This window comes from Macrosteles quadrilineatus, unplaced genomic scaffold (assembly GCF_028750875.1).
Source record: "Macrosteles quadrilineatus isolate MER2022 unplaced genomic scaffold, UCM_ALF_1.0 Scaffold_4__1_contigs__length_99947679, whole genome shotgun sequence".
In the NCBI taxonomy this organism is placed as follows: Eukaryota; Metazoa; Arthropoda; class Insecta; order Hemiptera; family Cicadellidae; genus Macrosteles; species Macrosteles quadrilineatus.
The window spans coordinates 78,149,838-78,173,934 of NW_026542597.1; the positions used below are offsets into that span (position 1 = coordinate 78,149,838).

Consider the following 24,097-nt stretch of genomic DNA (forward strand, 5'->3'; position numbering starts at 1 on the left):
AAAAACCTAAAAGTTTATGATTCTGAGCAATGTACAGACAAAACTCTAATTTTATTTATATAGATTATAATAGTGCTGCACCCTGTTGGTAATCCTTGTAACTTTTATGCTGTTGAACATCATAGAACAGAACCAACTTGTTTAATTGAGACAGCTGTTAAGATTCATTAATTCCTTTTAAATATGAAAAATCATAAGATTAACATGGGAAACTACAGAGCCACTGGGGCGGAGCCCGAAAGGGTCTTTGAGATAAGAATATGCTTTAATGTTAATCGGGAATGTGAGCTATCATCATGCCAAATTTCAGCCCAATCCGTCCAGTAGTTTATGCGTGATTGAGCAACAAACACACACACAAACACACACACAAACATACACACAAACATACACACAAACTCACAAACTTTCAGATTTATAATATTAGTAAGATATAGAGTAGTTTAAGTGATTTTAGAGCTTTTGAAGTAACATCGGTGCCATACAAAATTACCTACTGCATAGCAAAACTATTTAAAATTAAAATTGTTATCTGATCAAAATACCACTGGTAATATGTTCCTTTGACACAAACTTAACTCGTTATTCAATCTAACAACCATTTTCAAAAAAGATATATGAAATTATGTTATTACACTTTAACAGTCTTCAATCAAGTATCAATCAATAAGCACAAGCACAGCAGCTAATTAATTTAGAAGCACAGTCTCCTCAGTCAATATAGGTCAAACTGAAGACAAGAGCATGCAAATGAATAATCAAAGCTTCTTGTTCTTCTCTTGAGATCCAATAACACTTGCTGAACACTATTCACAATGGAAATTTTGTAGGGATGGCAAAATTCTTTTGATCTTATCAACATATTTGTCTTTTGAGACTTGGAGGGAAAAGGATTGATATCTAAGAATCTAATGTATATGTACCCAGAATCGGTAAAGCCGTAATTTCAATATATTAACGTTTTTTAATGGGCTACATAAAAATCAAAATAGCATTAGTTTAAATTGATAGGTTTTCTGCTATAAGAAAGGTTATAAAGTGGTGTTTTTAGTGAATTGTTAATAGCTTAGTATGGCATAACTGATCTTGAAAATCGTATCAAAATATATCCATAAACAAGGAAATTACAACAGTTTACTTATTCTTCAAGAGAATACATTGATAGGCTACTTAGTCTGGGTCCTAAGGTCGATTCACACACACCAGGCCAGTCACAGTTCCGTTACAGTTCAGTCTCAGTTGCATTCAAAATACGTCAGTCAACTGACAGTCGGTTGGTTCAGTCAGTCTTCCATCACTTTATTTACAGTGATGTTACAGTCAAGCTCATGTATACTAATATACGATTAAACTATATTTCTTTAATATTTTAAGATGACACAAGAAAGTAAAGAGAAGATCTGTAATGAAAAGTACCATACATTTTAAAAACATAGGTTAAGCACTACCGTCAGGAGTCTCAACTATCTGAAAATTTACTGATGGACCTGCACCGGATGAGTGTAGATAACGCAAAAGAAAATATATAAAAAGACCTAAGGTAATAGCTTCTTGCCCATTAGGGAAATTCACTAAAATCAACAAAACATCTCTTTACAATTTAAAAAATTGTTAGCCAAGGCACCAACATTGTTGATTGCACCAACATGTATCTACAAAACTATTAATAGTACCATAGACAATAGAGTAAATATAGACTGTCAAAGAAAGGTTTTGCGATCTGCCGCTAGAGCGTTATCGCTGTTCGATATTGGTTATCGGTATTCTATTCGGTTTCATCGTCGACTACTCGCCAGCTGTTACCAGCACTACCACTCTTGCAAACGAAATGCTTACTATATCGCTATTATCGTCTTCTGCAATTGCGTCAAAATCATGAACATCCTCCGCGGCTGTGTAGACATCATCATTGAATGCCGTGGTACCGAAACATCATCGTCGTCCACGATTGCGGCAAAATCGTGAACATCTTCAGCTGCCGTGTAGACATTATCGTCTTGCGCGATTGTAGAAAATACGTGATCATTTTTCCCGCGGTCACGAAAACGTCGTCTAGCACGGTCGCGGTGTACGAATATCTCCCGCGGTTGTGTAGACATCATCATCGTCTTGCGCCGTCACGGAAACGCGATCGTTGTCTAGCGCGATTGAGGTAAAATCATGAAATTTCCCGACTTTGATAACAAAATAAAGACTAAATCCAAACTTTTCAAGTCAAGACCATTTTGAAATTAAATACTAATAGCCTACCTGACTTTCCCGTTTTCCCCGACTACCAGACACCCTGGTTAAATAGATTTTGACCTTGCAAATATAAAAAAAAACCTTCCAATAAACCACTTCCTAGAATTATGGATTAATAAAGACAAACTTTGAATCACTGTAATGAAACTACAAAAGTTTAACAAATATATGTTAAAATCATACAATAAATGATGGCATTTAAATTAATTATTCCTTAATATTAAATAAGTCAGTAAACTCCAATTCCGGGGAATTCCTCCAAAGTTGGCAACACTACTCCCAACTACCAAGTTGTTATGGAAACGGTCGCTAGCGCTTGATGCTGCAGCGGTGTGCGCCGGAACTACGCATTACCCCTAGCGGTTGGCGCCGGAATATACGCTAACCGCAGCACAGCTGACAGTCTATATTTATTTCTTTTTGTCTATGATAGTACTAAATGCTGGAATCAGTTTTACCAACAGTAACAACGCTACCATACAGGCCAAGGAAAAAAAGTACACCATTTAGGCCCGCCCACTTTAAGACAATGGATAACATTAGACAAAGTGCACGTTGCACAGTTTTAGCTTGTGTTGTTAAAACAAAATTCTTTTTTCCAAACAGTCAAATGCAACTTTACCCTCCTCAACGCTACCAAATTATATTTTCCACTGAAGATAAACAGAACAATTCACTGCTCAGTATAACAATCCTCCTCGACTCCATACGATTATTTCATACTCCAAGCATAAAATTAACTATTTTAGCCCCCAAGAAAATATTTTGAAACGAGTCTACTAATCTTTTATGTTTCTTATCAAGAAATCAAGACAAAGAACCGAGTTAACAACTAAATTTGTTACACTTGTGTGTCTCAACAATCACCGAGTCGCAAGTCGCAGTGATGTGTTGTGATGCAAGCCTTAATTGAATATGCAGTTTCACACCCACGACATCCTCTCATCCACTTGTCTCAGCCTAACACAACAACTCTCCACTCAATCTATTATGTTTAGTTGGATTATAATTAATGGTACTGTCACTTTCATCATTCATCAAAATTCTTGGTATATATTTTATGATGAGAGTCAAGTAAATTTATAATCATAGAGGTTTTACAAGGAAATTGAAAAAGTAGCCAATTTAAAGTTTAATGAATGGACTATGGATAGTCTAAATTAACTAATAGAGGATAAGATTACCTGGTTACTGTCAAAACGATCTTTGGTAGTTTACAACAACCACAGCTGTATTGTGCTGTCAAAAATGGAGCGCATCTTCAGGTTCGAATGATTTAAATAAATAAGACGAGCATAATAGCTATTTACATTACAAGTGTAGTAAGAGCGTTTTTACTTCACGCAGGTGAATGTTGTGCAACGAGCGGAAGCGAGTTGCATAATTCACCTAAGTGATGTAAACACGCTCTTGCATAGCGTGTAACGTACAAGATTTTACCTGACCCGACAATATACATGGGTTTACGTACAATATTTTTCATTATCCATTTCACTCATCTTCTATCAGTCAGTAACGTTCTTTTACTAACAAAAGCTAGGTTAGGTAGGAAAATACTTTAAAGCATAACAATAACATTCAAGCGCACAGCTGATTTCTAGCGTTGAACGTTTATTTCCATAGAGTTATATTTTATAAGTTAAGCACTCAATGTTATTTAAATGGGTTTCTTTACATCACCGAGTGAGTTTTTGATACTTTACATCACTCGAGAAGTAAGGAAGTTGTATACATCACGCTTGGGATAGGGAAGTTTAACATGGCGGGTTAGGTAAAACAATTAGCACACACGAGACTACACACTCCATAAAGTAATTGATCAGATATGGGCACGAGACGCAGTACGTGAAGGAATGTCAATTTTATCTTAGCATATGATCAAATCATGACTTTGTTCAAATTATTTTATTCCAATGTGAAAGAATAACGTCCAGTGCAGGTAGAGGAGTTTAGGACGGCTGCAGTAAACTATATCCTTTTTCTATTCTTAAATCATAGAAAAGACTTCCAAGAAGATAACATTTTTTGCATTATCCTACCAATGTAATTTTCCAATTACAATTTTGTATATGTATGTACGACTGACATCTTATCTCAGCAATATGATGTCATTTTGTTTTTCACAAATAATAGCGAGGGCAACCAAATTTTTTTTAACATTCACTGCTGTTTTATAATGACTGGCTTAGGGACTAGCCATTGTGCTGTGTAGATGAGTACACCAAACTGTTTGAATTCAGTTTCATCCAATGGAAGGGCTGTATCGTATACAGTGTGCCAGTGTTTGGGGACGTAGTTCTACAAGAACCCTACAGATAGCAGCACTGAACAATCGCTAACAGACCCTCAGTTATGGCAAATGCAGGGAAACCTGGAGAAATACTGAGATATACTAACAAAAAATACCGCTAAACCAGAAACGAAGCAAGACAAACACTAGTACAACGTTCAACCTTAATATGTGAGCAAACCCAATCTTTCTAAAGCCTAGTCCACACTTGGCGATTTGTCTCCACAAACATTGTCGGCCGAAAGTTTCCGTAGTGTTGCCTTTTGTATCTAGCGATGTATCAAGATGATCGGCCGACTGTTTGCAGACAAATCTCCGTGTTTCTGGAGACAAAATGCAGTGTTTCTGTTTCCCATTCGAATGGGAAACATGAAGACAATGTGTGCACGTGTCTTAGATAAGATCGAATTCAACCCAAACCTACTGTTGGTCAGGGCTGAAATTGCAGTCATGTAATGCGAACGTTTCTTTGTTCTCTTTGGTCCAACAAAGCCTTTAACAGAACCTAAATATCTGTAAGAGTAATTCTTGCAATTTTTTAAAATCTTGCGCCATCTTCTAAAAGAAAATCTGATAGTAGGTTTTGACAACAGTACGAACCTTTCTAGAGAAACTTGCGGGTCCACCACTGTCTCTTTCTCGGTACATCAGCCACATGATTAAGAAATAAGAACTACGCACAGGATAAAATCACTTCCCCTTCAGTCGCCATACCAATTAACACTGGCTGGCTAGTGTGGGCGCAAAATAAATTGAAAACTGTTATCCAAAACTGTGTTGATCCGACTGTCGACTGACTCAGTCTCCAAGTGTGGACTAAGCTTTACATGAGTGGCTAAGGCCAAACTAACTGATGGAAGTTTGCATTGTTCTGCCTGTCCCGGTGTGTGTTTATGGCTGAAAAAAGACATTTGAGTCTGTCAAGTTGTTTTTTTTTTCCATAATGGCAACTGGTGTAAAGCGCAACAGTAAAATATACAACATTACATTATTAAGACATATATACAACTTTATATAGACATTATTTTATCAAGTAAGCTAATTAATTTGTTTCATATTGACTTAAAGCCCCTTTTTTTAGTATTTCACATCACTTCTTATTATTATATAGTCTCTATTCGTCTCCTTTTAGACCAAATGGTCAACTAGTAGTTAAAGCAGTTAGTTATTCCAATGATCTTGTTAACTTATAACATTGTTTTAGGTTTAAACACACTATCGTGATCTGTTGGACCAGGATCAGATCTGTTGTTCGGTTGGACAGCCAGATGAATAAAACTCAAGCACCCTCAAACCGTAGTGCTGGTTTAGTTTCTAATAGTACAATTGAAGAAGAAATGATTATACTTTCCACTGCAGTTCTTTAAAATTTGTATGACTAAGATTCATCACATTGTACATTGTTCTTGTGGCTATTGTTGATATCATAAGTTTAACCTAAACTTGATCAGTCTTTATGATACCATTAAAACTATCCAGTATACACACACACACACACACAGATACATTACATGAAATGACACACAGTGATGATTTTAGATACTCAGGTTTACAGTCGTCACCTAGACAACATGCAGAAACCAATGACTACAAACGATAATCCTGCTTAACAACCAAAACCACCTAGAACTTGAATGTATCTATATCACTCTCCTTCTGAGCTTACCAAGCATTAACATTTCCCAAGTCCTACAATGCGTTAGAACTCGATGAATAGCGTTTTGGATTGTGGCAAACCCCTTACACATGAAGAATACCAGTATACCAGTTGATGAATAATCCATATCAGGGGCATTCACCTGGTTACAATAACCCTTTAAGACTGTTGGACTCGTGAACTCCAACAAATCAAAGAAAGAGATGCTTTTGATCGACACTAATCTATAGTTTTGTTAAGCAAATGCAAATTGTAGTTAGTATGCAAATTGTTAACCTCGGAAAATTGTTAACTTCCAATCAAGTCATCCACTATTGTTTTTCAAACCCTAACACAAACAGGTAAACATTAAGTGAAAATCTAATCAAGCTCAAGCAATTTTGTAGGACAGAGAAAAATTAGCTCTACCACCAAAAGACCAACCACACAGATGGAAGGTACAGAGGAAACAAATGATACACTTAGGTCAAAGTCCAACTTCGTAACTCTCGCCCAGATGTACTACAACGCTCAAGGTGGAGGAAGACCCATTCCCCTAGAAATGTCTGCACTGAGCTCTTCTTTGCTCGCCTAAAGTATATTTTGAGCACAACATACTAGAACTAAAAGCGCACAGTCGTCTCATAAGCATATTTTTTCTGTACCTTACTTCTCTGTGCCCCACCAACCAACTCACAGCTCTATCAAAACTAAGTACGCAACTGTACAAGCAGAATGGTTTAGTTTGTGGGTTACAACAGTTTAAAAATATGATGCAGGTTTTAGAAATTAGAGATTCTATAAGCTTTGATGGTCTGAACAAGAATATGAAAAATAAATCATTACACTGTTACCCTAAACGGATCTCCAATGTTTAGTAACAGTAGGAAATCAAAGTCTTGGGTCTACAATTTTGTTTGCTTTAACTTTAACTACTATCTTTGACTATTAATAATAATACAACTAGACATTCCATCCCCAGGTTAAAGTTGTCGCCAGGTTGTTGATCAAATTTGTCTAAGTTGATGTGAGCCACCGACAGATTGCACTGTTAATCCTTGTTTGGGGAACTGTAAAATATTGTAGCATGCCTCTTGAAGACACACAGACAATCTAGAGACATCCCAGATACAAGAGAGTTGGCTGAAACTGCTTCTGTAGATAGGTCTGCAAGTCAGGGGGCAAAGCTTAAGAACAGATTAAATCAAATATGGCTTCTTAAACAGCCAGCTGCTACATATAACTCAAGTATTCAAAAACCTACCTTGTCTAAAACAATTAAAAAAGACGATCTTCCCTTCAGAAAGCGATATAAAGCGTCAGGCCATTCAAATCCACACAATTTATAATGAAGATACAAAGATTATGAAGTATGAACTATCATGAACACATTGATATGTAGGTGAATTATCCCCTCTGCTTAAGCATGGAGTCATCAAGCATTGAAACCTTGAAACACAATTTGAACTTTAAATGAAAATGATTTCCACCCGAAAATCCCTCCAAATACTCAATACATACATACAGAAGTACCAGTCTCCTTTGATGTCTATCGCGTTTAACATTCCAAAGCATCTGAAATAAAAAAAGATACTACATAACTACAGTCTTTATAGAACTCTAAGAATAATCAACCTGAGAGTTTAAAAATAACAAAATCAGAAAGTAGTCCTCAAAAATAACAAAACTATAAATTTAGATTTGAAGCTGGTAACACACTTGGCAACTCTCGCAGAAGCAAAACATGTTCCGTTGCAATGGAAAAACTTACAATAATCCAGCAAAAAAAATGTATCGGATATTATTTTTGGGAATAACCACACTTGGCAACACTCACAGAGGCAGGAAAGAGTGCCCAGTGTGGTTAAAAGCTTCTCGAATTTGCCACAGTGAATTCAGAGTGGCAGTCTTCTTTTATCGGCGTGCAGCATCACGCTTCCGCAAGAGTTGTCAAATGTGCTAGTGCCACTCTGGAGAAGCAGGAGGAAAAACCTTGCCAAGTGTGCTACATCCTAAACATGTAGAAGAAGAAATTAACACATACAAATTTGTATGGTTACTGGTGGTTGTCAAGAGCTTAACAAAGAGAAACAGCAATTTTTCAGTGACAAGAAAGTTAACAACTAAAAATTACCATCGTTTAAATAACCAAATAATCTTGTTGATAACTTTGTTGGTCAAAAGAACACAGTGTTTAGCATCGTGTCCGTCATCGCGTAAGTTATGTTATGGCCAGCCATAAATACATTTTATTAAATTGTATCTATGTTTGTTTATGATATTGTATCTTTGTGTATTGAAGACGACAATGTGTTCCAATGTTTTTTTAAGTAAAAGTTTCTGCAATGAAACTGTTGTTCAGAAACTAGTCACCCAAGACTAAAGTAGGATTGATGACATAAGGTATGTAAATGTATTTATATAGTCAATAATCAATCCTGGAGGTGATGATAGATTGATCAAAAGAGAAGTATTTGCTTTTCTGAATAACGTAAGTGTACAGTAGGCAAATTAAACACTGTATGGACATTTGCTAGTAGTTTTACCCATACTTAACACTTTTTCAAATACTGTACTTGCCATGCTTGAAGGGTTGGTTTGAAGAAAGCCCATATTTGCTCCTTCTTGTCATCCTGTTATTATTCATATGATTTGCTTGGCCTCGAACCATTGATTACTGGACAACTGTGTGTAGGAGAAATTATAAGCAGAGGAATAACTCATGTTGAGTTGAGCTTTTGGACCAGTCAAAGTTTTGGTAATATCACACAGTAACAACAGTTAGCTCTCCTTAACTTTCTCACCGCCACAATCCCTTTCCAGCACTCCTTTGATTGTGTATAAATTTTACATCAGCAGAACTACCAGCTCATGATATAACCACATAGGACATGGGAAGTTTCCTCTGGACTTTTCCCTGGTAACCAAGATGTAATATCCATTATTATTGAAGGTGAAGGAGCCTTAACAGGGAACCTTAAAACCTTACGTAATGAATATGAGGGTATCTTTCTTCACATAAAACAGCCAAGTGTACTACAATGGAAATCAAACAAGAAGTCTATAAGGAAGAAGGTGCCTTAAAATATTACCACAGATTACTTCACCTAACTATATCAACTCTAAAAGAACTTTTTGGGTAGTTATGTTACACAGTTGACAACGTACCCTGGAAAGATGAGGAATTCATACAATTAAACAGACCACTTTGACCCTCTCAATCTAGCGGAATAGCACCAGAGACATAGTTCTCCGGCGACCTTTCTCCCTCAGCATTCAGCGTTCGGGCAGGCTGGTTCTCGACTTCTTAATTCAGAGTAGGTTGACGCTGGATCATCTTGCCTCCAGAACATCTTGTCCCACGTTCCTATCAATACTAGTCATTTTCTCTCCAATTAGCGGTGAGCATAAAACTCCTGCATCCCCAAAGCAACTATTGATAATATCCTTACTATGGATGTAAATTATTAAGCATTAGTCTGTAAACAAGTAAAATGGGACGAGTACCAGTTGGCTAGCAATGTACTTACATTATGTTGACACATCTCCTAATTAAGTTGAATATGTATATATGTTTTGAATATCTAAACCTTTACCCTGAAAAAAGTGAATCTCCCTTAAAATTGTAAGTAATTAAGCTGCGATCTTGCCAGATGATCAATTCCTACAAGTATCTTAATTGTCATGCTGGATATTGATTTGATCAAGTATTATTCCTTACAGCTGTTTGTCTCGTAACTGAATATCTAATGATCCACCTTGTTAAGCCTCGTTCCCACGACACAAGTTAGGACAATACCACGGATGTCCATGATCAGTAAATATGTGAAAATTTGCGGACCTATTGTTCCCATGACACATGTTGGATCGTACATTTTAAGATCCGCCGTAGGACTGTGACGAGTGTACCTCCCCCCCTGTACTGAACATGAGCCACAGTCCTTTTATGTTTCATAAGTTTACCGGCTTTGGGCGGGAACGATCCGGACCTAAACAAACCACTTTGGACTGCTACAGGGACCACGGACGATCTGTTCCCACGACGCGTATTGATACGAGCCCTTGCTCAAATTCATCCTACCTCGCGTCTTGGGAAAGAGACTTAACAATGACGTGAAATATTTATTAACAGTACATTCGTTCAATTTGAGAAGTTTGACACACAAAAACTAAAAAATTCATAAAATAACAAAATTCAAAGACAAAACTTACCGCTTTCCTCTTCTCCTCGGCAGACACTGCACTGTGAGATCGATGTCTAAACAAATCCATCACTTTAGACACAGGGCCACGCGACGAACCACTGTCACTGCCCGCGCGAGGTCTCGCACCGACAGCATCGGTACTACCGGCCGCACTCGCGTTACCCTCCGTGCTCGAAGCCGAGCCACTGTTGCTCGCACTGCGCGATCCCGACCCCGGCGACATCAGAGAATTCTGCAAAAAAAAGATTTGATTAAGAATAAAGATGATTAAAAAATCTTGGTTTTAACATGTTTATCAAATGGTGTGATAAATATACTTGGTTATTGGGTGTCTATTACCTAGTTATTGAGTACCACAGAATTAAGTTTGACTCGAGCATGTACTTTTAAAAATCACCAGTGGTGTAGTGGATCGGGAACGCACAGGAACAGCATTCCGACTCTGTTTTTTTGGTGTAGAATTCTAAATTATGTCTAGGAAGGTTAATTTGAAAGCGTGTGTTATATTTACTTGCAGAGGATAATAAATGAAATTGTTTTGCAAAAACAATTGTCTCATAAATATACAAACTGTAAACTGTTAACACACCCAATTCAGGAAAGATATTTTTAACTGAATCTGTTCTTTTTAATTTCATGATCACTCTAATAGCTTTTTCCTGTTTTATAAGTATTCTATCCAAATTTTCCTTAGTTGTTGCTCCGTAAATGGCGATTCCATAAGATATGTGGGAATGAAATAAAGAATAATAGATTATCATAAGAGTTTCCAAGCTGCAAACCTTGGACATCAGCCGCAAGGCATGAACGCCAGATGATAATTTATTTACTACATAGTTTATGTGATTATCCCAAGATAGATTTTCATCAATGACCAGTCCCAGAAACTTTGTTTGGTTTACCTGATCAATTTTGTCTGTTTTTATAAAAAGTCCTCTATATTAATCTTTATATGTCAGTTAGTTCTTAGGTGATGGCAAGCGTTCCCTCCACTGAAAATTTCAGTACTACACCACTGAAAATTATCACTTTGATTGAACTGCAATACATGGCTAGTGGCAATAACTCTGGAATCATTACTCAATCCGTTACCGTTAAAAATTGAACAACTTTTAAAAAGTGTCCTTTGTCACTTTGACCTATTAACTGTGCTGAATTCATAATTATGATGATAATGATAAACCTACATCAATTTAAAACAATTGTAATCTAATCTTGGAAAAAATCAAATTTACACATGGTGAAGGGTGAGGTTCATAATGTCCAAATTTCACAAGTTCATAATGTCCAAATTTCACAAACTCCAACGTCTAAAATATTAAAAAAAACAGTGCGTTTCATAACCACCAAATTTCATAAACTCCAAAACTATAAGTTTCAAAATAAGCACCGTTTCACAATGTCCAAATTTCACAAACTCCAACGTTAATATATTAAATAAACAGGGCGTTTCATAACCTCCAAATTTCATAAACTCCAAAACTATAACTTTCAAATAATCACCGATTCACAATGTCCAAATTTCACAAACTCCAACGTTTAAATATCAAATAAACAGAGCGGTTCATAACCTCCAAGTTTCATAAGCTCCAACGGCACAGTCTCTGCCAGAAGTCGCTGCAGAGGTTGCCGTGGTTCGGTATGTAGGCGCTACACGTTCTACTGTTGTAATAGAACGTGTCCCGGGACCAGGTCTTACCATGAGTACTACGGTAATAGCTTATTCCCTATAGGGGAAATTCTCTAAAATGTAAATTTGATTTGCACATTGTGTGCTAACACATACTTGAGTCACACAGCTGAACGTTGGAGTTTGTGAAACTTGGACATTGTGAAACAGTGATTATTTGAATGTTATAGATTTGGAGCTTATGAAATTTGGAGGTTATGAACCGCTCTGTTTATTTAACATTTAAACGTTGGAGTTTGTGAAACTTGGACATTGTGAAACAATGATTATTTTAATGTTATAGTTTTGGAGCTTATGAAATGTGGACATTATGAAACGCGCTGTTCATTTAATATTTTAAGCGTTGGAGTTTGTGAAATTTTGAGTTTATGAAACGCTCCCATGGTGAAGATAAAACAATTTCACACCTAGCTTTTTACTAAGTCAATGTTTGTGGACTATAAATTGATCACATACTTAGCAATATCACAGAAACTCCTATAAATCCCTGTAAGAACAATTTTAAAAGCTTCATAGATTGTTTTACTACAGTAGACTCCCTCTTATCCGGACTCCTCGGGACCGAGGCCAGTCCGGATAATGGGTTTTCCGGTTAAACCGATGTCCCCAAAAACTTGTCATGTAACCCAAATATTTTACTTAAATTTAGGAGAGCATTGTATTTATACACGTGATCACTGGTCTCAAATCTTTCCCAAGAAAACAGTTGTTTCAGTACCGACCACTTCCTGCCGATCTAGTCCGGTTAAACCGATGTGCTGATAAAAATTGTCCGGTTAAAAAGATGTCACTTCCGCTGAGTGTAGTCCGGTTAAAAGGTGTCCGGATAAGAGGGAGTCTATTGTAGATGCTTAATTAATTATCAAGAATCAATGAAAAAAATCATACCTCATCATCTGTTATCCTTTTCAACCATTTATGTTTCAAATATTTCATTGGCAAGAATTGAACCACACTACACTACACTAGTAGCACAATGCCCAAAGCAACACAACTGGAAATTATAATAAAAGTGAAATTTGTATAGATAATCTGCATCAACTTGTTTACCAGAAAAAACAAGGTTATCAGTAATTATAAGAATGTTAACTGTTTTAGAATTTGTTAAAATAGGGAAAACAACAACAGTGTGTTATTTTAAACTGATCCATAAATTAAGTTGACTGGTAAACAATGTTTCTTAACCTTATTTTTGTACGTTCTTATCAGTTCAGTACCAAAATACCATTTCCCTGTGATTTTTTTCAAATTTGATTATATCATTGTACTTACTAGCATTGGAAACATGCCATAAAATGCGTATTGAATTCTACCTACATTTTTAACATTATTATTAGATTATTTCAAGGTCTTCTCATTAAGTATTAGAACAAAATCAGAGGAACCAGTAATTATTTTTGATGATTTACAGATAACCTAAGTCACATAAGAATCAATTAGTTTTGAACTGAAAATTAAAACACTGACTTCAACCTCTTTGGAATTTGTTTTTAATGTAAAAAACCAATGTATCAATAACTGTTCATCCTCTCATTGATTTTTGATAGTGATTTTGGATAGCGCAAGTGGACTTCTCATCATATTGTAAAAACTGAAGCAAGTTTTTTGATTTGTTTTTTATCCCTAGCTACTTAAAGTGTGCTTATGTCCACCTAACAACTCCTTGTGGTGGAACCTGTCTCCTGGCCTTACGTCCACCTGGGGACTGCCCAATCAGGTGACAGATTCCATCATACAGACTATAGTGGTTAGCGTCTTAGACTTAAATGAGATAGGGACGAGTTTGCTCCCTGGCACATCCTCGAAAATTTAGGGTTTGACAACTTTATCACTTAGAAGCATTGATTGTTTCCATTTACAAAATGCTACTGGCATTGAGACAAAAAAATTGTAAACAGCAAATTAAAATATCATAATATTAAGATTTATAAGGTGGTATATCAAGAGAAGAACTTCGTGCTATTCCAAGGCAATGTAGAGACAAGATGAATATAGGGCCATTATGTCTGCAGTCTATAAATATTGGCCTACTTCTCTCACTATCTACTCAACATGTTTATGGCACTGTTTCTGGTCATTGCCTTTGGAGATACAGATGGGTTTATTTTCAACAGTATGAAACTGTATTTTAACAATTAATTGTGAAGTATGTTTTGTTGTTGCAATTTTATCTTTTACTCTAAGTTTTTTTTTCATTTGAGTTATTTGTTGTATTTTATTATTTTTTAATCATTCAATTTGAACTTCATACCGTTGAAAACATTTTAATTGGAGTTATAAATTTGAATTAATAATGAATCTTTTGATATATTTGTAATAAATGATTTATAGTTGGCTTACAAAATATGTGACATGTCTGTCCTTTTAGACATAAACTGCCTCTGTAAAACTAGTAGGTTTTCTATCATAATGGTGTTCTTGAATTTCAGATACCCAAGTTAACCCAAATTAGCCCAAAGGACCATTGGTATGAAAGGACTAAGTGAGATTGTGGATGGATCTTTGCTACTGATTAAACACCCGTCTACACGCTATGATACATCGCAACGATCTGATCGGTACCAACCATATCGATACGATAATCAGAGCGTGTGGACAGAAGATTGCTGTGATATATTGGAGTACAATTTATGAAATTTTTAATTTTTCTGTCACGGATTGGCAACAATATCGTAAGGTTGGGGTGACAAGTTGGAACGAGTAGACAGCGCTTCAACTTATCGCTGCGATCATCTGCTCAAAACATAGTGAAGCAAGCAGTTGATCATGGCTGACTTAGCCTCCTGTGAGTTTTTAACAGATTTTATAGAATTGCATAGAAGTTTTCCTTCCCTGTGGCAAGTAAAATCTAAAGAGTATTCCGATAGACGGAAAAAAGACATTGCATACACACTCTCTTAAAACTTATCTCTCTTGAGAAGCCAAGAACGACACCACTTACTTCTTGGTTTACATCATCTCTTTCTCACTACTCTTGTCAAACAAATTACATACAGGGACCACAACAGTATTTCTTCCATGTTGATCAAAACTGAGAAAAGACCAACAAATTGAAAAGGAATTTAGGGCAAATAATCGTTGGGTATGAACAGAACATCAATGTCCAATTTATCGCAACAATTTGTTGGTACAATCATATTGCTGCGATATATCGTAGCGTGTAGACGGGGCTTAAGATCAGCTAGTTGTTTCTTTACCCAGAAACCCTCATCGAGAGCCTTTTTCTATGATCAAGAACATCTTTTTATGTTCGGCTTTCAATCATGAAAAAGCTACTGACTTTTCTCATGATCAAACAGTTCTGGCTAAATAAACTGCTAGTCTTAAGACAGTAACAAATCTACAGATGTTATCTCACCCCATTCTACACTCTTTTTAGATTTCGATTCCCCTCAAAATATAAACCTAGGTGGTATTTTTAACTTACAAAAAATTTTAAATGAAAATCATAATAATAGTTGGTTACAGATAACAAATTATTGAGAAACAACATATAACTAATAAGCAACAAGGCGCTTAACCCCCCATCAACTTCAACAAACCTGCACAGCATTTTTCATCTGAGCAATGAGCGTGGTAGGTTTCTTGGCACGACTCGCGTCGCTCTTACTGCGTGGCCTGAACACGTCAAAGACAGTCGGAGTGGTCTTGCGTGGAGATGTAACGCCGGCGAGGATGTCGTCCCCAGACTTGCGTCTTTCTCCGGGGTCTCGACCACTGGAACTACTGGCTGCGCTCAAAGCACTTCCTCCACTCGACGTCGAGCCAAAGTGTAAATGTCTCGAGTGCGAGATACTCCACGTTCCTGGAAAAACATATGATATTAGCTAAGTTTAAGAAAAAAAACCTTCAGTTCTGTCTTAATTAGGCTGAATCTTTACCATGGAGAGTAGTATAATTGACTATCAGCTTTGACTATTGATAAAACTAGACATTCCACCCCCATTTTAAAGTTGTCACCAGTTTTTAATTAAAAATGGACGTAGTTAATGTGAGCCACAAACAGATTGTGCTGTTTTTCACCCGATGAGTTATTTGGTTTTGTACTGTGGAACATAATTTAGTAAACATATTGCTGTGTATCCACGATTTAAGTTGACACTCAATGCTTTAGCAAATTTCCCATATAAAGAATAAGCTAAACATTAGCCTACTCGGTATCATGGTAAAACCTGAACATGGGACCACTTAATTTTTTTTTATGTCCCAAGAGGGTAAAAACACTATCCATAATTTAAATGGGGAATAACTTTAACATTATTTATATAAGAAAAACACTTTTTGACATTCCGTGTAGCAGCAAACCTAAGTACTCATTAAAACTAATGATATTTAAATGCACTCAATGCTGAATGGATAATAAATCTGACAGCTTTGAGGAAATATTTGAGTAAAAATCTGATCAGGTAGATAGAAACTCGTGTAGTCTGCAGGTTTGCTGCGGCGTTATCAAGTTTGCTCAGAAATTTGTAAATTAAATCATTCAAAACAAGTCACAACATTCACCGTCATTGTGGTGTAGGGACAGTATTTTCTATAAAGTTGGCAGCATTTGACGACCTTGGCAATGAGGGGCTCGTCCACTGCGTAGCCTATCCGGCCCAACCAGTTGCTCACACCCACCGCTAGTACGGCTGGCCTTGACCAATCGCGAATCACGCCTCTCTGCAGATGTAAACAAACAAATACCGGTAGCCGGAACACGACTATACGCTGTACTCAGAGTTTAAGGGTAACGGTACAGAAATTATGGTGAAAAATGAATTGCAATTTTGAGGTTTGAACATTTCTCATATCTCTTTAGGCTTCTGAAAACTCTGCCACAGAGTTCCAAAATGTTAATAAGTTTAATGTACGAACGTACCTTTTGGTTACTGTTACTATGATATCTAAAAAAATACAGCATGCTTATGAGTCTAGACATTAGAATAAGCTGTGCGAGGTAGTAATATTTTAAAACTCCCTTTCCGTAATTGAACCAACCAATTAATTTAAGATGAATTTCTCTGATTAGATAGTTTTCACTCGATAGAATCAGATATACAGTAATTGGATACTGAAGTCGTCAATAGTCGAAGATTGAATCCATACAACCCCTCTAAAACCTTTTGTACCGGTAAAGATTTGGTAGGAATATGAAGTAAATTTGTGTTCTGGAATTTTATTTTTACGCGAAAATAGGAACGGGTTTTCGGAATAAAAACCTTTGGTTGAGAAACAAAAATTCTTTTTTTTTCGCGTAAAAATCAGGTTGCAGAACACAAATTTACTCCCTACAAGTGAGAGGATCTTTTGTTGGTATGTCATTGGTGAAATATGCCCAAAGCTTAAGATCCATCCAACATTTTCCCTCAACAAAAAATCTACATCAACAATGTAATAAAAACCAGTACTCGACTGGCCATAAAAGTAATTGTTGGACAAAACAACGCAGTTTGCCTTGAGATGGCCGGGACCCGGGACCGGACGGGAACATTTACATTGTAAATCTGCCTGGGTGAGGTTCATAATGTCCAAATTTCACAAACTCCAACGTCTAAAATATTAAATAAACAGTGCGTTTCATAACCTCCAAATTTCATAAACTCCAAAACTATAACTTTCAAATAATCACCGATTCACAATGTCCAAATTTCACAAACTCCAACGTTTAAATATCAAATAAACAGAGCGGTTCATAACCTCCAAGTTTCATAAGCTCCAACGGTACAGTCTCTGCCAGAAGTCGCTGCAGAGGTTGCCGTGGTTCGGTATGTAGGCGCTACACGTTCTACTGTTGTAGCGGTGTAACACGAAGTATCATTGTTGCTCCGTAATTGCTTTCTTAAGAGTATAAGTATATATTCTTAAGAGTTCCCATAGTCCGATCATGCTGGTTCGCGAACTCGTTCGAATAAACGTAGGTTTACACGTTTGTACCAAATTTCATCAAAATCGGATGATTTTTGCTCGAGTTATCGCGCTAACGGACACACATATAAATATATATATATATATAACTAATGGTGTTTTTGGTCTCTAGGGACCTCAAAACGAAAAAGTAAATCGGTCCCGGGACCAGGTCTTACCATGAGTACTACGGTAATAGCTTATTCCCTATAGGGGAAATTCGCTAAAATGTAAATTTGATTTGCACATTGTGTGCTAACACAAATTTGAGTCACACATCTGAGTGTTCTTCAATCATTAAAATGTACGTATAAACGTATAATCAGTAGTTGAGCGCTGGCGAACGGTGCCTGCTATCTGACTGTGGCAACCACTAGAGAGACTTCTGGCCCAGACTGTACCGTTGGAGGTTATGAAATTTGGACATTATGAACCGCTCTGTTTATTTAATATTTAAACGTTGGAGTTTGTGAAACTTGGACATTGTGAAACAGTGATTATTTGAATGTTATACAGGGTGTCCCATAAGTAAAGTGCCAAACTCTGGGAATAGGTTCTATGGGTCAAAATAAAGAGAAAATCAAGAATAAAGTTTTTTTCAAAAACGCTTCGTTTACCAGATATCCGCCATTTTGTATTTTTTACTAAATAATTTATATCTTCTGATTTTTTCAACCGATCCTTATAAAACTCGGTAAGTATGTTTAGATAAAAGAGACCTACTGTAGAAAAAAAATTCAACTTGGTCCAATTTAAAATTTCAAAATGGCGGCCATTTTGAACATTTAATCTAAAATTACGGGAAAACGGTAAAAAATACAAAATTGTACTAAGAACACTTTTTTTTATAAAATTTTATTTCCAATCTATCAACACCAAAAACATGAAAATCGAACAAAAAATAACCGAGATACATTAAAATGTGTGTTAAGAGGCAGCAAAAAATCCATTTGTTGTAAATAGCCCCAATCAGCTGAACAGCTGATTGAAAAACATGTGTTTGTTGAGTTGCATTGTTGCATTGTTGTTATTATTGTTCTGTTTACTTTAAACATCATCATTGTGATCAGGTTAGGTTGATATTTTCTAAGTTTATTTAAATGCCGAACCATAGCTATTCTAATGTCGAGCTAGCTGATATTCATTTTTTTTACGGCTTAGGTAATGGGAATTCGCGTGAGGCATGCCGCCTTTACGCAGAAACGTTCCCCAACCGACGAATTCCGTGTAGGAAAGTGTTTGTAAATGTTCACAGGAATTTGAGGGAACGAGGAACACTAAAATTCACTGAGAAGACCGGACGGGCTGTTTCTGTAGATACATTAAATAATCAAGAAAGAGTTTTGACGGCCGTGGAAGAAGACCCAAGTACTAGTGTTAGAAGAATATCGCTTGAACATGGTATTTCAAAAAGTTCTGTGTGGCGGATTCTACATAATCAGCAGTTGTATCCTTACCATATCCAAAGGGTGCAATGCCTAACCGATAGGGACTTTCCACCCCGTATTAACTTATGTCAATGGTTCTTGCAACAGATCGCATTACTTCCTCTGTTTCTCTCCAACATTTTATTTACCGATGAGGCTGGGTTCTCGAGAGAAGGAATTTTTAATTTTCATAATAATCACTTCTGGGCCGATGAAAATCCCCATGAGATATCACAAAGAAGGCATCAAGTGCGCTTTTCTCTCAATGTTTGGATAGGCATTGTTGGGGACTATCTTATAGGGCCATGGTTTTTACCCAACCGACTTAATGGTGTGTCTTACTTAAACTTTTTAACACAAGATCTTCCCGGATTGCTAGAAAACTTACCCCTTCATTTGAGAAACAATATGTGGTTTATGCAAGACGGTGCGCCACCACACTTTTCATTGGATGTAAGGCGACATTTAAATCAAGTGTTTGGAAATAAATGGATAGGGCGTGGGGGGCCCATCCCATGGCCTGCCAGGTCTCCTGACCTTAATCCCCTGGACTTTTTTGTATGGGGCTATTTAAAATCTTTGGTTTACCATACCCCTGTTGACAGTATTGAGGACTTAAGGGAACGAATTGTAGCAGGTTGTGAAGTGATAAGACAAAAGCCTGGGGTATTTGAAAGAGTGAGGGAGTCGATGAGAAAGAGGATGGTTTGTGTCGTAGAAATGAATGGAGGACACATGGAACATTTGTTGTAGTTGATAACTTTCAAAAAAGCTATCATTTGTTAAGATTTGATTTTGTATTTAATTAGTTTCCTCATTTTTTATGTTGTCACTCAATAAATGGTTTCAATGTATCTCGGTTATTGTTTTGTTAATTTTAGATTACAAGTTTAAAATGGCCACCATTTTCAGATTTTAAATTGGACCAAGTTTAATTTTTTTCTACAGTAGGTCTCTTTTATCGAGTTTTATACAGGTCGGTTGAAAAAATATGAATTATACCAATTACAATTATTTTCTAAAAACAGCTGATCTGGTGATTGGGGCTATTTACAACAAATGTATTTTTTGCTGCCTCTTAACACACATTTTAATGTATCTCGGTTATTTTTTGTTCGATTTTCATGTTTTTGGTGTTGATAGATTGGAAATAAAATTTTATAAAAAAAAGTGTTCTTAGTACAATTTTGTATTTTTTACCGTTTTCCCGTAATTTTAGATTAAATGTTCAAAATGGCCGCCATTTTGAAATTTTAAATTGGACCAAGTTGAATTTTTTTTCTACAGTAGGTCTCTTTTATCTAAACATACTTACCGAGTTTTATAAGGATCGGTTGAAAAAATCAGAAGATATAAATTATTTAGTAAAAAATACAAAATGGCGGATATCTGGTAAACGAAGCGTTTTTGAAAAAAACTTTATTCTTGATTTTCTCTTTATTTTGACCCATAGAACCTATTCCCAGAGTTTGGCACTTTACTTATGGGACACCCTGTAGATTTGGAGCTTATGAAATTTGGAGGTTATGAACCGCTCTGTTTATTTAATATTTTAAGCGTTGGAGTTTGTGAAATTTGGAGTTTATGAAACGCTCCCATCTGCCTAGCGTCGCAACACCAACAAGTATATCTGGACACACCAATGTAGGCACGTCCGTCGTCCAAACACATTAGTCATACGATGTTTGCATACAATGAACTACTGCAACATGTGGTGCACGATTTCTGCAGTCTATTCTGCGAATTGTTTACGTGGGTAGATGTTAGATCAAGCAGTTTTCTTTCTTAGAAATTCAATTTGAGATCCAATACAAATTGTTAAATTTTACCATCATTTACTAGAATCTAGTCACAGATTGACAGAATTTGATTTAAGTGTTGTAAGGTTGTGTTGCACAACAGTTAAGTTCTAACAAAAATGTAAAATTTTCAGATTTTTTTTACAAATTTATCTTGGTCTACGGAAAGATGACTGGTCTTTGAATCAATCAACGAAAATAGGGACCAGCTTTTTGGGTGCAAAACTTCATCTTGGGGACTTACTCCTTAGAGGTCTGGTACCATCATAGCCTGAAGTTAACTAGTTCAATCCTAACTACTTAACCTTATGCTGTAAGAGGGAAACATAATGCACTAAAGCGTAACCTGCAACACACGCCATGACCAGCCTTAAAGCTATAGGACGAGCAGTCAATCCTACAGTAGTAGTATACTTTTACTACAACTACTACACTACTACTACAGTAGCCACGTGCGGTTTTCCGCGACACTAGTTCATAATTGGCCGAGGTCGTTGGGGTGAACAAACTCCGCATAAACAGCTTCACTCGACACATGTCTAAACCTAAACTACTTGAATGGCTTCCTTCCACCTGGGCGACGTGGTTATGGTAAACAAGTCAGACTTGGCTTAACAAATGCATCCGCCACACGTACACGGGCGGAGCCTTCGTCATCACATAGGAAATCAACATTAGTGATTGGCAGGATTTGAACCCGGGGTCACGCACATTTTAACTCGAAAGACACGATTTAACAGGTTTAAATTGCGTTAACAATTAATGTATCCGATATACGTTCCTGCACACGGGTTAGTTGGATCATTCACTGTACAAATTAAAGCCAAAGGTTCTCAAATTGTCAACATTTTTACAATTAAAACGACAGAACTTTTCTGTTATCTCGCCCTCAACCATTTTGAACGTGTGTTTGTGTATTTAATTTGATTGTTGTTTTAGAGGATTGATTGTTTTCCTGGTCAACCCTCATCTTTTTATCTGTTTTAACATAATTGATTGTAAAATATTAGTTACAAAAGCATCCATAGGATCTTCGCTTGGGACCAGTAAAACTTATTTTGATTTGAAGGAGAGCACTAAAACCATTTGACTACTCATATTTTAATCCAAACAATGTTTATAACATTAAATTTAAATATTTTAAAACTGATTAGTTCACCTATATATTCTCTTTTTCATAAGAGTGGCATCGAGCCACGACATAAGGACGTAATGAATTAACACGAGATATTATCGGGATTCGAACCTGACACTTCAGAATACCCACACCCTCTGATAGTAAATCAGTAATGCTATTGGATTTATACCACTTATAATACTTATAACACACAAACAACAAAAACTTTTATAAAAACACAATATTAAAAATGTTTCACGATATAATCATTTATACAAAAGCTTTTAACTGAAGTAAAAAAAGTTAGCCTACTATTTGGGATGTTGACAGTGACAAATCCACAGTTAAAAAGTGAGTCAGTAAATTATTTCACAAACAAATTGAAAAAGGCAAACCACCACGACAGTTTCGATAGCAACACAAATCCTCCGAAATTACAATTTGGACAAAGGTTCACCAGTTGACGTCGGTTAAGGCCTAATTGGGATTCCAACGGGTTTGTGATATTGAGTTCGTTAGTATTTGAGTTGAAAGACGCAATTTGTGAGACAAAGCTTACACATAGGAGGAATAAATTATGGTGTACCAACAAAACCACGGTTAGTGAGAATCTAATTTATAATTTTTGTGAGGTTTTGCTAATGTTCCGTATAAGGGATGCTTATTGATAATTACCTATGTACCATTATTCTTCAAACAGTTAAAATAGAATAGAGTCAACTAATAAGCCAAATGTATAACACAAAAATATTAATAATTACATGTCGAAATAATTGTGCAATCAAAACACGACAAGCCAATAATTAATGTCAATTCAATTTATACAATCCATACTCTGTGGTCACATAACACAATATGAATTACATATTCATACAAACTCAATTATATTCTCTATTCATAATTTGTTTTGGTAATTTAATATATTTTTTACAACTACGTATACGAATGAAGAGATCATTTTGCCTTTAAATACAACAATTTTAAATCGGTGGGGTATTATTCAATTTTAAATATGGCCAAATGCATGTAAATGTTATCCAGTGTCTTTTGAAATAATGTATACAGTATGTTTCTTGGTACTAATTGCATTTAAATTTAGAAGTCAGACGTTTTGTTTTCTCTAACCAATAACCAAAAATTACCTTAGCAAATATTGATATTCTTAACGTTTTTATGGGCATGAAAATACGATTATTTTCATACGACATGTTTATTTCTAGTAAAGGATGAACTAACTTCAAGGTCGTATTGGACGTTATCACAACAGCTTTGCTCTTATCAGTGATAACGCCAGTCAACATTTCAACACTGTACACAGATACCCCAGGCTGGTGACTTACTTACCTAAACGCAATCATGCATGTTATGCTTCCTTGTATACATATCACTCTTTGAAGACAAATTTTAAGTATTATTTGCGATACTGCAAGGTGTGTTAAGATATTCTATTCATGTATCTTACAAAATTCCAAAATTTGCGATACAAAATAATTATTCCGGCCTATATGTAATTTTAACTAAGGGGAAGTGTGGAGGGTTTCCCCAATTTTGACCCTAAAATCAAAAGTGTTATTCTTATGGAGAATAAGTAAACTGTCGTAGTTTGCTTGTTTATGAACATATTTTGATCAAATTTGGAAAAGTTTTTATTTCTTACTAACTATTAACAAAAAAAAAACAGTTTTACCCTCCCTGGTGCAGCACACCTAAGTACTTGTTAAACTAATTCTATTTAAATAGGGAATAAATGTTATATTTTTAAGTGGGCATTTTAGTGTAAATCCAATCATGCAAATGGAA

General features: G+C 36.0%; 1 protein-coding gene across 2 annotated transcripts in view; it reads right to left on the reverse strand.

The window, feature by feature from the left end:
• LOC128993491 (5'-AMP-activated protein kinase subunit gamma-2-like) overlaps positions 1-24,097 on the reverse strand; it is a 326,963-nt gene that overhangs the window by 174,487 nt on the left and 128,379 nt on the right. For both annotated transcript variants that reach the window (XM_054417433.1, XM_054417434.1), the window contains 2 exons: positions 15,608-15,870; positions 10,383-10,607 (listed from right to left, as the gene is read on the reverse strand). In XM_054417433.1, coding sequence (XP_054273408.1) covers positions 10,383-10,607; positions 15,608-15,870 — 488 coding nt within the window. The remainder of the gene's footprint in view (positions 1-10,382; positions 10,608-15,607; positions 15,871-24,097) is intronic.